At 41.1% G+C, this 15,987-nt stretch overlaps 1 protein-coding gene and 1 long non-coding RNA gene across 3 annotated transcripts; one reads left to right on the top strand and one right to left on the bottom strand.

Annotated features, from left to right (window-relative positions):
- Positions 1 to 659: 659 nt before the first annotated feature.
- On the top strand, positions 660 to 2,816 carry LOC138630335 (uncharacterized). The gene is made up of 3 exons (XR_011311633.1): positions 660 to 677; positions 2,040 to 2,103; positions 2,734 to 2,816. It is a non-coding gene; the product is annotated as an uncharacterized lncRNA (long non-coding RNA).
- Positions 2,817 to 3,328: 512 nt separating this feature from the next.
- pdcd4b (programmed cell death 4b) lies at positions 3,329 to 15,003 on the bottom strand. Of its 2 annotated transcripts, none has more exons than XM_069714594.1 (12): positions 14,918 to 15,003; positions 14,301 to 14,405; positions 12,152 to 12,469; positions 8,653 to 8,747; positions 8,276 to 8,389; positions 7,949 to 8,170; positions 6,624 to 6,721; positions 5,492 to 5,606; positions 4,849 to 4,956; positions 4,423 to 4,533; positions 4,173 to 4,312; positions 3,329 to 4,069 (listed from the first exon to the last, which is right to left on the bottom strand). In XM_069714594.1, exons 2-12 carry the CDS (start codon positions 14,341 to 14,343, stop codon positions 4,009 to 4,011), a joined length of 1,425 nt encoding a protein of 474 aa, XP_069570695.1. In that variant the 5' UTR covers positions 14,344 to 14,405; positions 14,918 to 15,003; the 3' UTR covers positions 3,329 to 4,008. The 2 variants fall into 2 exon arrangements, with proteins under 2 accessions (XP_069570695.1, XP_069570694.1); XM_069714593.1 differs by having other exon boundaries at positions 14,888 to 14,987.
- Positions 15,004 to 15,987: the final 984 nt, after the last annotated feature.

Here is a 15,987-nt window from a genome sequence, read left to right as displayed (position 1 = left end):
GAACTATCAAGGTATAAGAAACATTTTCATGTTGTGGTGAATCTGGAGCTAAGTTTAAATTCTCTGCAATGTTTGATTTTTTTTTGTCTGTCAATTAATCATATTTAACAACATGATGATGTGTATTTCATAAACAGTCAAGTAACTGTAGAATGTTTTAAATACATGCATTGGAGTAAAGAGTGTCATAAATTACTCTGAAAACATAAAGTAACATAAAAAGGAAATACTGAAATGTACAAGTACTTAAATAAGTGTACATAACTTTCCAACATCAAAAGATCGTAATGCAAAAATGTAAATGAGCAATGGTAATATTTGATTCATAATTATTTATGATGTGATTGTAATCCGTCACTGTTTAAACATGCTAATGAAAAACGTTCTTTAATGACAGAACAGTTAATTGGATATTATTAAAGATACGAGTAAATAGTGAACAATATCCATGTCAAAAGCATACGGTATTTAGCTGCTACAGCGATTTCAGTGGGGAAGCCAAAACTTTTTTTTTCGGAGTTGTGCTGCTCCGACACCTGCCTGCAGGGGTCAGTAAAGCACCGCTCCTGTAAAACAGAGCCGTGGCGCGGCTGTGAAATAAAGCGCAGAAGAAGATCACGTGACTGTCGCGGAAGCGTTGGCTTGACAACAACTGTAATCTTTACCTGGTGCTGAAGGTAGGATTAACAAAAGGGTCAAATTTATATGCCTGTAAATTGAGTTTTTAATCTGCTCATTTACAAGATATTGTAAACAAGATATAAATAGTAACGGTATTTGACCAAAAAAAATATAGAAAAGGTTACGTCAATATATCTGGGCCTACGTAGTTAACCGATCTGGTGTCGTTTACGTGCTACGCGAGTAACGCTGGAGATAATTAACCGCAGCACTGTACTGTTTTGTTTTTGAAGCCATGATTTATGACTGCAGCAACTCACTCACCTTTCTTCTGTAGTTAATGTAACATATTCCGACTGTTACGAGCGTTGACGCTCAGACACCAAAATATCTCGTGTAAATTGAAACGAATCGGTTTATTAAATGTAAATACAACCCCGCAAAAGGGTTATTGTGGAAACATGAACATTCAATATATTGCAATGGCTAGATTTTTTTTTTTTTTTTTTTTTTAGAAAGAACAGAAGATCTGCTGCTGAATTATTTGTGTTGATATTTATGTATGATTCGTGCTGATGTCACTTTATACTGACGTGCAACTAAGTGATGTGAACAGGCTGCAAACGTAAAACTGACTTTTAAAGAATCTTTCGCCTGTCTTTGATAACTTAGCCCACTTTGACCTGCAGTATTGTGGTTTTAGATCTGCACCAATAATATATGTGGGGGGGAAAAAAGCAGGGAAATGTCCCATTTCTTGCCTTTTCACAAATAAAATAAAGGTTCATAAATCAGCAACTGTGTTTTAATGTGGGATAGTATAGTCCAGGTTTGACCTGTCTAGGTATAGTAGTTTTAATTCTGGACCAGGTCTAAATGTAAATCACATCTAGGTCACTAGATCAGTCACCCAGATGTGACAAAACAGTGAAATGTTGTGTTTTTGCATTTTCACAAATACAGGATTCACAAATTTGAAAGTGTATTTCAGACAGTGTTAAGGTTTTAACTAAAAGGACTAACACTCTTTCACAGCATTAAGAGGTGCACAAAAACAGAGACCTAGCTGCTCAGCGTTGCAAGTTTAATCTCCTTTAACTTTTATCTTAAGTGCCAACTCTTTCAAACTTTAAACGGTATCTCACCCTCTATTACTGAACATCCAGTACTAATGCCCATGTAAATATACTAAGCTTGTGCCACAAATCCTGGCTAAATGCAGGCCTCTCAGTTTACTCACGGGGTATTGAGTCAGAGCAGCATTCGTTATCAGCAGTGAAATACCCACAAACATTAGCAGCAGTAATCTAAATGACACAACCTTTAAACCTGTGGCCTTTCCTCCTGAGCACAGCTGTACTGTGGGTTAATGAGTCTCTGTTTGAAACATTTCTAAAACTGATATGCTTACCTTTCAGAGGCGCGCAGAAGACACAATGCCGGAAGTCAAATCAACATTCAGAGAAGTTCTGCCTAAACAAGGTTTGTACCACAGCAGTTATCGATCCGGACAGCAGCACGAACAAAACCTTGTTTATAAAAGTCAATTCAACACATTAGCTGTTTAGAAATTTGCTAAAGCATGCAAAATCATTCAAGAGGTGCTCTGTTTTCCCTGCTTAGTCTCTTTTATAGTCCCAAACCACTGACATTGTTGCAACATAAACAGTTGTTATTTTGGGTTAGTACCACAACAACACATTTCTAGAGCTAAAGCCGTAAAACTAGTCAGTGCAAACAGGCCGATCAGGGGCTGACTGCCAGATGTGACAAATGACCAGATATTTCATGCAGCGAGACAGATTGATAATAAGTGACCATCAGTGAAACAGAAATCATAAATAGTGGTGGGCACATACAGATATGACAATGCAACTTTTGGCATGAAAATGTCGAACTGCAGATAAACTTAGTAGTGATGCTCTAAAGGTTGAAGAAGTCTATTTAATGGTTTAATTGTAGGGAATATATATCACTGCTACTGTGATGCATAATTTAGTGGGAAAAAAATAGCATTAATCCAGTCATTTCTTCATTAGATTTGCATCTAGGCCAAAATTAGTTGTGGAAATGCAAGAATTTGTTTTTTGTTTGGCAACATTCACAGGACAGCTCTCAATGGAAGACGTCCCCACCATGGTTCTGTGCAAGCCAAAGTTGCTCCCACTCAAGTCAGTCACCCTAGAGAAGCTGGAGAAGATGCAGCTGGAGGCTCAAGAGGCCGTCAAACTGCAGGAACTGGCAAGCAGGGAGCAGTTGCAGTAGACGCTGTTAACAACAGAAACGGTCAAATCGGCAGAGTATTCCTCTAGATGGGTGGCTCAAGCTCCGTGGGGGGAAAGTATGTGGACAGAGAAGTGCGAAGTCAAGACCTTGCTGTTGTTGGGCGTCACAGAGCAGAAGAGCTAAGGAAGTGGCGGCAGAGTGAGAATAACCACTTATCAACTCTTTAAAGCCCTGCGGCTCACGAGTAATCTTTGAATGATCTACAGCATGACATTAGTAAAGAGACCGTCTGTTACTTCCTGTTTATCAAATGTCTAATCGGCTACCTGCGTTTTCAAAAGTTGTCTTTTCTATTTTTGAATCTGTAATTTGCATACAAGCACAAGCAATGTCTGGTAACAGCTTCCTCGAGTGAAGGCGGGGCAACATGTTAGGTAGGTTAGTACTGTGTTAATATTGGGACACAAAAACAGTCATAGGATTATATAATAATGATTTAATGAACAAAGATGGAGCCATACGTGGTGTATTCCACACACCAGTATTCCCCAAATATAAAAATAAACACTCTTAACACCATTTTGTGAAGTTACCCGGCTGGTTTTTGTTTTTGCACTGAGCTCGTGTCATGATACCTTCAATAATGACATCTCTGAGAGATTTCAAAGGGTAAAAAGAAAGAAAAAAAAAAAGTCAAGCACAGCATAGAAACAGCAGCTAGTTAGGGAGCCAGTATTGCATTGAAACCAACATCGCTCCCTTTTATTATTTTTTTTTTAAACACTTTTATAAAGCTCTTGACACAAACCAGTCATCTCTGTACAAACACTGCTTTCTAGAAAACACAAAAGGAGTGGCAGTGAAATCAAGAAAATACTGTACAAAACAACATGGAATGACTGACACGGAGAGGTGTGGCACTTTAAGGGTAGCTTATGTAAATGTTTGTATTGAAACACTGGAGAGAGTGATCTACTTCAGTTTCAATCAAAAGTGCAGTTGTTTTCTTTTTGTTTTTACCCCACCTCATTATCACAAATGTACATTCTTTTGACTGTTAGAAGGGAGAAAACGGTACTCAACTAGTCTGAAAAATATGCAGGTAAAAAAAGTAGCTTTTTCCTTTTCTTTTCAGGAAATCTGGCACATAAAAAGTTCTCCTCAGTAGCTTTCAAGTTTGACAACACCGCCATCTCCCTCACTGACGAACCTCTTCCGACCCCTGACGAGAGACAGATTCATAATAATGTTGTTTACATAAACAGGGAAACACATCTCCAGGGAGAAGAGTAAAGTGTGTGGTGTGAGGGAACCAGTGCACTTACCGACAGGGACAGAGATCTCTTAACTTCACATCAATGACTCCCATGCTGAAGCTCTTGTCAACAAATTGCTCGAGAATAAAGTACGCACGAGGGACATCAATGTTAATTTCAGCAATTTCCATGTAAACTCTTTCATAGCCCTATAAAAGAAAACAGGAATTCAAACAACCATCTAATAACAAAGAGTGAACAAACAATGGCTGGTGAAATGATGTGCAGTGCATAGTGCAAACACCAGGTGGCGCCTCACCCTTCTCATTTGGTCCACGGTGATGATGGAGGAAACCGAGAGGAACTTGAGTAGCTGCAGAATCATTTTCAACGTTTTCTCTCCTTTGGACTCCAAAACCATCACGATCGCCTGCAGAAGCATTCACAGCTTTGTGTTACTGCTCTGAACCTCGGCCAGTATCTACGCGGAGCCGTTACTTCCTGTGCAAAACAGTTGCTGTATGTACAGACTTGGTTGAGACCACAGGGCGCAATTTGTTTACATTCCTCAGGGAGGGTTCGAACTTAAACCGGATGTTTCAGTATCTTGAAATCATTTTTCATCCCGAGCACACCTCATCGTTCGGGTGGAGAAATAACCTGTTTCTCGCACTTCTTTTCTATATTAGTTTGATGCTTTGGGAGTTGTTGTTTTTTTTTCTCTCTGTTGCTGCATCAAATTTACCTCGTAGACGAACTCGTGGTGGAAATGGGGAACCTCCAGATCTCTCAGGCATCTCTCGGCCTCTTTGCTGTCTCCAGATAAGATGTACTCCTTCAGCAGCAGGTTCATCTGGAAGGACAGAGAATAGATCATTTTTAACTTATGGCAAAAGTTATTGAAGCCACAGAGTTGTAAAGAGGAGAAAAGAAATCAGCCACAATTGAAGGGAATTCTGGGACATGTTGGAGACTATACAGACAAGGTGCTATTACTTCATTGTTTCAGACACAATATTGCTTGAATTCCCCTTTTCCTAAATGAGCATCAACACATCCCTGTTTGCAACTGAGCATTAAAGAAAAATACTTATTTTTGATTAAAGTTACTGCAGCAGAGATGACTGCTTGAGTTTCAAGAGTTTTGTTGAAATAAATGATAAACAGGTCACAACTCATTGTGTGTTTTTGACCTTTTTTCACTCAGTCACCAAATATACCTTCTTCACTGATTACATTGTCTGAATTTATTGAATGCAATCTATTGAATTTATTATAAAAGCTGAAATATGACACAACAAATAATTTTTTTTTTTTTTTAAATCTATATATTGACAAAACACAAAGAGCCGGTCTAACACTGGTGTCTTCTGCTGTGTGTAGTTTACCTCTTTAACGAGCTGTATGACAGGTCTCTGGCCGCCGCCCGTCCCCCAAAGGTTGTCTATGCGAAGACCACCCATGCTCATCTTCAGCAGCACGGTCGCCCGGTCTAGTGCCGCCCTGACGATAAAACAATGCACACGAGGTTTGTGGGGCAAAGCGAGATTCCCTTGTCACACTACTACCTCTTGACCATTTTTTCTTCAAATCTATGTCGTAACTTTATTCTAATTGTGTAAATGCTGCATGTCAAATTATTGCTGTACATGTACTGCTATTCAGCTGCAGACCTTCGTGCTGTTTTTTTTTTTTTTTTTTTTTTAAATCTGCAATTTACTCCAAAGAAAAAAAAAACGTTTTAGCGACCCTGTTTCCTAACATATTAAGAAAACGATTCCAGTCTTATCATTTCACGTTTTTGCCTTATTGATACGAGAATCGAGCTCATATCACCCTGTACGTCCAGAGTAGGAGCAAACTTACGAACACCTAAAAGACAACATGCAGCACTGTTCTGTAGAGAGTTAGCTATTTTGCAATCTCTGAATCCCTAAATCCCAGATCAATTTTGAAATACATTTTTCCACAGAAGACTGTGGATGTCACTTACATTGGAAACATAATAAAAAGGAATCTTTTAATGTTCAGTTTGAACAGGAGGATTGATTGTTTATATGAAAACCCGGTAGGCTGACTTGAAAAATTGTAGACCTAAGCCATTAATGAGAGTTGCCCACACATAGACTTTACTTGGGCGGGTCACCCAAGTACATTAACCACCGCCCAAGTATGTATGTGTATGTCGTGTGTATGTATATACATATATAATAATTTATTATATATAAATATGATTTTCAGCATTTTTAAAATATATTTATTTTTTGATCTGTCAGAACTATAAAGCAAGTGTCTCACTTGAGTGAGTGAGATCAAAGTTACAGTAGGTCACACGCCGTGCCGCCCACCATCACAAGTAAGTTCTCAACAAATGGGAAACACTGACTGATATGACTAAATATCATCATATGCACAAGAAAGCTCAATTTATTATGGATTGAATAGCAGTCAGTGTCCTCTCACATCACTTAAAATCCTTGAAATAATCTGTGACGAGTGTAAAACAAACAGCACACATACCTCGTGTATTCACAGTCAACTCTGCCTTTGTAGCCCTCGATGTAGTTCTTAGACAATATTTGGTCGCGAACAGCTCGGGCAATGAATTGGCCCACCAACTGGAAGAGAAATGTAAACAACTCATCAGGTTCCTCTTTAGACCAGTAACTCTGTCTCCTCCATCAGGAGAGGGTTCATTGACTCATACAAGTAAGTCAACACGAGTGTTTAATGTTTGCTATAAAAATTCCAGTCGACTATTACACAATACACGGCAACAATTGGAAAGCAATTTCAGTTTGAAAGTTTCAGTTTGGGGGCCCCACAAAACCACTGACAGGACAGATGACTGACAGTGGCCCCAGGGGCAGGCGTGGTGTTTACAGTAGTGGGAGCACATGATTTAGGGAAACGAAAGAGCTGGCTTTGCTCTTCTGGCCTCCACAAAGCCTGCGCTCATTGTTCCTGGACAGACAAGAGGCAGCTACATCTCATCTCACCCGTCGCTGTGGCTAGACTGGCAGGCATATGGGGAGAAAAAGGAGTGTGTGTGTGTGTGTGTGTGTGTGTGTGTGTGTGTGTGTGTGTGTGTGTGTGTGTGTGTGTGTGTGTGTGTGTGTGTGTGTGTGTGAGAAACTGAGAAAGACTGCGTGAATGAGCAGAGGGAAGGAAGTGGGGGCAGGGCAGAATCATAATGCCCCTTTAAACCCGCTGAGAACTGAGAGTAGCGGGACAGAAATGAGCCGCGAGACCAAATGAGATGGTGAGAGGAGGGGTGAGGGGGGAAGGACGACGAATAACCCTTTTAGTGTCCTCTGCTGAGCTTGCGTTTTGAGAGCACGGACAGACAATAGCCGCAGATCTCATGTCTGCAGGCTGAAAAGGAACAAGCTCAAACACACACACACACACACACACAGACTCACTCTCTTGCACTTCAGCCCATCAAACCACAGTTTCGTTCCTCTGTGCTGCACCACAGGTCTCGTTAAAACTCCTCGAACAGAAACCATACTTTTAGCTCTTGAGCATTTTTTCAGTAATGAGACTCACTGAAATGAGACTGACTTTTGCAGATCAGTCTTAAATTCCCTGGTGGTAACAAAAAGTTACAATATCCTCCAACATAAATCATAAACATTGTATAATGTGGGTTTAATGTAGCTCTGTCAGCTTGCTTTGCATTAAATTTGGATAATTCAGTTGGAATTTAAGGTTTATTCTTAGATTTTAAACGCACGCACGCACGCACGCACGCACGCACACACACACACACACACACACACACACACACACACACACACACACACACACACACACACACACACACACCTCAGGAGACTCACCTGAGGGGCCCCGGGTGTGTCCAGGACCAGATCGGGCAGCTCCCTGAGCAGTTTGTCGAAGGAGCTCTCCATGTCGCTGTGGGACAAAACAGACCCACACAGGTCGGTCAGCAGCCTGGAGGTGAGCTCCCGGTGGCTGGCTTTGGCCTCCAGGGCCAGTGACACAGCCAGTGAGGGCACCTCGCTCCGTGTGGGCCCCAGGTTCAGTTCTGCAAGCAGCTCCTGGAAACAGAAAAGGACGTTAACTCTGGCTTTCTGCTTCTGTCTTGCATTAGCACCTATTTATTATTGACAGGTTGTTTCCAGCACACACTTTGCAGCACTTACAGCTACTTCATTTGTGTCTCCGTGTTCAAAGTACTCTTGCACTATCGGGGTGACAGTCTTCTCAAAGTGCCTCTCATCCAGCGGAGGAACCATGGTCTCGTACACACAGTTTTCCTGTCAAACACATTCCAGGTCTTTTACTTAGAGGACAACTGTGTACATTTTATAGCATTTGTTGTACAACTCATCACAAAAGAACACCTTGGAATACAATAAACTTTACTAATTAACAAACCATCCACACAAATTAAACTCCATGTAGGGCGTATGGAATGGCGAACTGTGCATCGGCTCGTCTTAGATTTGAATTGTGATCATGCTACACCAGACACTCTCCACATAATGCAGATGTACACTATCAACACGACAGTTGTTACCTGAGCTTCATCATAGTTGGGATCTTTCTCATCTACCTCCTGCGGTTCGTAAACTTCACCAGATCTGCCCCACACACCTTTACCTCCAGCTCCACCTGCAGACAAAGGTCAGTGGCAACGTCAGACCTGATATCTGACAGTCGCTCACATCAAAGAGATACGAGGGGAAACAAGCAAGTTCGTGACCAGGGTCGTTTTCAGAAGATTTAGAGACAAACATATCTCGGTTACCTGAAACATGAGTTGCTTTTGTTGGGAGAAAAAAAAAAACAGCTTTGACCTCTATTTAATAGCTTTCAATTCATAGTTCCTAAAGACAGTTGAAACCATTCGGCTATCATAACATGACGTCTGTAAACTCAAACCAGACAATAATAAGAGGGACGAGTAGAGAGGACCGTTGAGCATGATGTCATGTTTCAGAAAAGTAATCAGAGCTATAGCAGGAAAACCCCTTAAACCTAAAGCTGATTAGCAAATTAAGGCCACACACACAAACTCTAAAACTCCAGACACATTTGTAGAATTGGCTCATTGAGGACCTCACCACACACACACACACACACACACACACACACACACACAAGACGGTTGGTGCACTACAGTGATTTGGTCATCCTGTGCTCCAAACATCATCCGAGACACTCAGATGGATTTCAGACATGCAGGATAGTTTTCTTAAGATTTGTAGCGACAGGTGTCGATTCATTTTCAAGTGTGGAGACAGTTCTGACGTCACTAAGTAGACGAAGCAAAGTTAAACTAGCAAACCTTGAACATTACACCGAGTATGTAGCCAGCGTTTTACCGAGAACTACGACATGCCTTTCAAGTGGTGAGGCTCAGTTTCCTGCCTGATCTCCGCACCTACAAAAACACTACCATAACCCTTTTCTATCTGACTTTCTGATCTCAGATTGTACTGTTCTCAGCCAATAACACCTTTGTTATTATATTATGTAAAGTTAATCATTATCGGAGTGTGAAATCTGTACCAATTTTCAATCTGTGGTTTTAATCCTCTATGTGGGGAAGTGGCTGTAGGTGTTTCAGCATGTAAACAATCCAACTGTTTACACAGGCTGCATAACGGTTCACATTCACACATGCTAGATGTGACACCGAGTGGGTTTTTACACTTTAAATCTATAATCGTGGGTTTTACATGGGGCTCCGAGAGCTTCCAAACGAGGCCGAACTACGACACAATACTGTGCCCGAAACCTGCCCGTGTGAAGACACTCACCTGGAGCACTGACTCAGCTCCTGCTGAGACGACACCTTCTGCTACGACTGACGTCAACAGATTGCAGACAGTTTAAGAAGCCCAATACCGAAGCAGCTTGTGAGACATGCTTTAAAACCTTCATTAGTCCCACCCAGTATGTAGCATATGACATGTCACTATATTTAGCTCAGGCCACATTGGTGGCAAGAACACTTCCCTCTTCAGCGTTAAAACCATCTGCACGCAAGTTTGCTTTCACCAGAGATGCTGCATGTACTGCGAGTGTCTCTCTGAACTGCAATGCATGAAGTTTTAATGCAGGAACGCTCAGAGATCAAATTACAGGGTGCCACTGATGTGGCGCTTTTGTTATGTCACCGGAAAAATGGAGGACGGACTCGGTGCCAAGAGAACCAGACATGCTCCAGTACTGCTGCCCATGGGAAACACAAAATGCCTGAACTGTACTGCAGTCTGCGGGGACAGAGAAGTGGGCCTGAAGAATGAAAAATGTGTTGGAAAGTGTCGGAAATTGTTGACACTTGCAAAATTCTGATCCAATTATGCATTTGTAATGTGTCACCGACACTGTTTCCACTGTGCATCAACATGCTTCCCCACTAGATCATTTCCCCTCGGGGATTAATAAAGTGTATAAAATCAAAATCAAATCAAACAAGTGGCCAGCAAAGGACACATTGTGCCCCGATCTGCTCAGGCCACATTTGGTGGTGGTCTGGGACGCATGTGTCTCTTTGCAGTGTGAACGCAATGCGTCCTCAATCTGTCCTCGGTCACATTGGAAGAATGCCTACGCAGCTGACGTCCTCTGAATAAGCAATAAAAATAAACGAGGCTCGTGTTTGTAGATGACACGACGGACGCTCCGATGTGTTGCTGCCACGTTACAGCAGGTTCCTTAGTATGGGATTCTTTTTTTTCTTCTCAATCATTCAACTGAAGAGCTCAACCAGCTCTTCTTTTCTTGTTTTTGTTAGCAGAAAAAAAAATCCCTTGTGTGACTGTGCTGAGCACAGCTGGAGTGTACAGAAAGCCGGAGAGATTTATCTACAAACTTGCACTATAAAGCAGCTGTTCAGTGATTTAAAACACAAGCTACCACATCACCAAAGCCTCTTCTGGTTTTGGATTTTTTAAATTAGTGTATCTTGAGTTATTTCTAATTGATCGACAGTAGCAGAGACGCGCTGGAACCATGAATTAATCTGACCTGAGTCATTGGGTTCTTGACGGTTTAGGTTCCCATTCTTGTGCTTATTTACTTGTATATTTTCATGACGAAGCCTACGTGTCCATCTGCATTTAGAGCAGGGAAGTGACATCCGATCACAAGTGGTCACTGGAGACACATTGGGAGAAGCATAAATGTTAGGTGGGAGCAGAAGGCTCTAAGCTGGCCACTTGAGATCCGATCACGCCATGACAGCAGGACGCATTGATAAAGCCTGGAGAAAACAACCCAACTGATCCGTCAATCCAGAGGTGCCGACTTTGGCTTGATAATTAAATTGGATAAAGAATCACAGTAAGCTATGATGCAACATTATCAGCCTTATGCCATTATCACACAGTATAAAACAGTATGTATTTATAGCTGTTACTGTTCCCTGGAACACAAGTCTCCATTCAACAACACAAAACGGATAATAAATTAAATAAGACGCAGAAAAATCAGATGCTCTTGTGTTTGTCAAAGTAACTTTAAATGTTACCCCTTTAAATAACGGCCAGATTTTTCTGCAGGCACTTGTGGTAGTCTAAAGGGGAAACATTCACATCACATGCTGTGCATCCTGTGCAACCTCTGATGCACTATACAAAACGCTGCAGGGATTTTTTTTTTTTTTTTTTTTTACATGTAATGGAAATTTCCAGAAAAGCTTGACTGAGCATATGGCAAGACAAGAAAAGAGCACATTTGAATGTGTGCGAGCTGCTCGAGATCACCAAGACATTTGTTTACAGGGTAATTGGTTTATGGGTCCGAGATGGAAAGCCAACAGGTGATGACAACAGCAGGAACAAAGTGATGTGGCAGCCACTTCTCTTTGATGAAAAACACACATGGCTCTTTGATTTACTTTTACTCACCTGTTGTAAAAAAAAAAACCCCAAAAAAAACAGCAAAAGGCTAACCTTTGAAAATTGAGCGAAACTGAAACATTTGATATCTTTGATAATAAAACACTATCTCTGTCATATCACTGGAACTGTACTGACCTCTTCATGTATCAATATAAGTCTTCTTACCTTTCTTTGGCAGTCCTCTGCCCTTCCCCAGCCGGGACTTCCTGTCCAGCAGCTTGCTCTTGGGGCTCGTGGGTGCCGCCAGGGTTCCTCTGACCACGTCCCCGTTATCGCTGAGGGAGTCCCCCCGGCCAGAGTCCCTGGAGGAGTTCTTTCTCAGCCTCCGCTTGGCCTTCGCTTTAAGACGTGCCTCATGGATGCTGTTGCTCGACGAGGACAACCAGTTGCCATTGATCTCGTTTTTGATATTTTTATTGGAGATATTCGATCCTCCATTGTCTTCCTCTCCGGATACAAAGGAGTCACTCAGGTCCTCAGCTTCTGTTAGATGATGAAGAAAAATGGGTTTGAGTTTACAGACAGTGAGTTTGTAACCAGGATTAGCAACTGTTAGGTTTTGGGCATGAGAGAAGCTTTCAGGCTGCCAACAATAATCTCCCTGCAAATAAGCCACTCATTTATGAAAAGAGTTTCACATGTTGAAAGGGACTGTTTGGCACATATGTAAAAAGTGGAACATCAGGTTTATTTCTCTTTTCCATACCATACTGATCTACAAATATATATATATAAATTAAAAAAAAGCCCAAAAGACACAGTTAATTTGCCTTTGGTTTGCAGGCACACACACACACACACACACACACACACACACACACACACACACACACACACACACACACACACACACACACACACACACACACACACACACACACATCACCAAAATTACAAAACACCTATTAACTATGTAAAGTCGTGTCTCATTTATTTAGCTCACTGATATCACATCCAGCCTGTGAAAACACAACTTCACTGCAATGCAGACAGTCACCTACAGGTCAGATTAATGAGACTCATTGGTAATAAATATAATTTCGGATTTTGACAAAACAAATAAGGTTTTGTTGCTTCTGGCTATTTGTAAGAGTTTTTCCTCTAAGTTTGTTAAATAGCTGCAGCTTCACACAGCAGCAGGATCTACATCAATATCGCCAATGAGAGAGTTGAGCACATTTACACAAGTGTCAACAATGGTAACTTTATCATTTATTGACATTTATCAATTATCACAGACACAGAGACAGGAATCGAACAGTCATGATGTCATCTTTTACAAGCTGGAGTCTAATCATTTATTACGTAGCTGCAGTCCTCAGCAGCTTGGATATTTTTTAAATTTTAGTAAATAACAAACATTTTCCTGTTACGTCAAGTTATGTTTTTCTGTTTACATAACAGTCTCCCAACAGGATATTTGCAACCCTGACATTATTGATGCTTTCCCATAACAACATATAAACTAAACTAATAATATATATATATATTTTTTGATTTTATACACTTTATTAATCCCCGAGGGGAAATTTCTTCACTACAGCAGGGGGGCTCTCAGGGGGGAGCTGCTGCAGCAGGCTGCCAGGTAACCTGACCTGAGGTGCATGTTTTTGGATGATGGGAGGAAGCCAGAGAACCCGGAGAGAACCCACGCAAGCACAGGGAGAACATGCAAACTCCGCACAGAAAGGCCCAGAACCGGATTTGAACCCGGAACCTTTTTTATGCTGTGAGGTGACAGTGCTAACCACTGCACCACCAATATGGCAGCAGGTAACAACATAAAACACATCATACTGCACAGTTGGTTGCTGCTGTTAACCGAGTTAATATTACACGTGGAGTATTGTGTAATAGGACTTTATAGGTCAACTTTTTCCCCTCTGAAGCATCAGCATCTCTTCTCCCAACTACTAAGAGGATTAAACTATCAAAATTAAATTTTAATATTTAAAACGAGCATTAATAACATACATATAATTAGTCCCCTTATTTCTCGTACCAAATTGCGTCATGGTGTACTTTTAAATGTGCAGAGCATTTCTACTCCAATAAAGGACCAGGGGGAAATACAGTAAGCTGAGAAAGAGAAGCTTCATGTCACGATAGTCAACTTTCGATCAGCAGTCAGCCACAAAATACAAAAGAAAAACCAGCACCACTTGTTATGACGGTAAACTCCGCAGGCAGTGCAGGAAAACAAGCATTCAGCCACTTCCGCACGAAAAGTCCCAGTGGCCCCACAACGGATACAGCTGATGAGGCATTTAAATGGCCCCGTTTGTGTGCGCGTCTGTGCGCGTCGACCACTTACCAACGGGGTTTGCGTTCAACCAGGCCTCGCAGTCAGTTGCCATGTTTTACAGTAGAAAAGACGTTTTGCAGCAGAACGGTGCAAACACGGGATTTCAAATGATGCCTGCAGAATAGAAGACGGACATTTGATCAATTGGCTGCGGGAGACGCGCGTCGATGGCACGTTCAGACATATTTGCAGCTCCCCTCCCCCCTTTCATTCAAAGCGCCACTGTTGATAAACAATGGCTAGCGTTGCGCTAGCTTGAATGTTCGCTGCAAAAGGAAAGCAGCTCCTCCGCGAGACTAAACTCCATCTTTACTGCACATATCGACGACTGCTACTTCAAGAGAAATCCAAAATATACGTAATTTGCAGTTGATATAGCTGGTTGTTTTTTTGTTTGTTTTTTTGTTTGTTTTTTTTAAATCCATTGCTAACTTGTAACTTGTTTTGTTTTTTTGTCGAAGCCCAAACGTCAAAACAATACAAAATGAAACTGCGCCGTCCGTTGGCTCGGCGTTACATCTTTTTAATTACGTCGATGAAATTGTTAAAACCGTAACAGCAGTGTCGTATAAAATATGCATTTCTACCTCTCTTACCCTGCAGATTAAATAACTCAAATCACTGACCGTCTGTTGAATCCAGGCTTCAAACTCTGACACCAACGCTGTTGTTTTTGTTTTACCTACCCAGCAACGCATGCACGTAAGCCACTGTTTCGCTTCGCTGATTGGCTGGAACGACGTGTGTTTTTTAAAATCAACAACCAATCAAAATACAACACGGGATTTTCTTCTCGCATGTTCTATAAAGTCTATGTGGTTTGCAGAGTGCCGCCCCCTATCGTCCGTGCTGCGGAACTGCACATTTTAATCCGGGTTGTCACCGTATTTCACATCTGATACCACATTCTGTATCAAAATTATATCGATGATAATGATTGAATGACTTTGTCTGAACAATCCTAACTTTTTCTTCTGGTCAAAGTACGTTAACTATTATGACAAATACTGTGGACAATAAGCAGATCCAAAACTATTACAGTAAATAAGCCAACGAACAAATTAATAGGTAAAAAATATAGGGCCTAAATAATTTAAAAAAAAAAAAAGGTCTTACATATCTATTACACTTTCACAGACTCAGTCGTAGCACGCAGATGTGTTTTTGCCTCAACACTTGGGGGAGCCCTTTTACAACAGTCCCATTCAAGTCCTGTTACATAAATAGATTTACGGCCTCCTGGTTCGACCAACCAATGTTCAGATACATTCAATATGTGTAATGAAGACTTGGAAGAAATTCAATGAAATATATCAGGTGTAATTTTAAGAATATATAAATGAAATTGATTTGAATTTCTTAAACTGGTTGTATTCTTCCGCTTTATTGTCTCCTGCATTAGTGTGTCAATTCATTATGAGAAACACTAAATAGAGTCAAATTCCAGGTACGTGTTCACATGCTTGACCAAAACACTGATTCTGAGAGAAGACAAAGTTATAGGCATTACAGTACACAATTTTAAATATGGATATTACTGCAAAAATGCCGCAAATTCTAAAGCATGTATGCTTCACACACATCTTCAACCTGACAGCACAGCAGATCTATACCATCAGCAATATGTACAATATGATGCTAAATGTGAAATCTGGTCACAATCTCTCCTTCTGTTCCTGAGTTGTGATGTCGTATA

This window comes from Brachyistius frenatus, unplaced genomic scaffold, assembly GCF_029030835.1.
Source record: "Brachyistius frenatus isolate BFR_SWC_R1_liver_20210118 unplaced genomic scaffold, ASM2903083v1 Contig_132, whole genome shotgun sequence".
Lineage (NCBI taxonomy): Eukaryota > Metazoa > Chordata > Actinopteri > Embiotocidae > Brachyistius > Brachyistius frenatus.
This window is presented reverse-complemented; position numbering and strand designations above follow the sequence as displayed.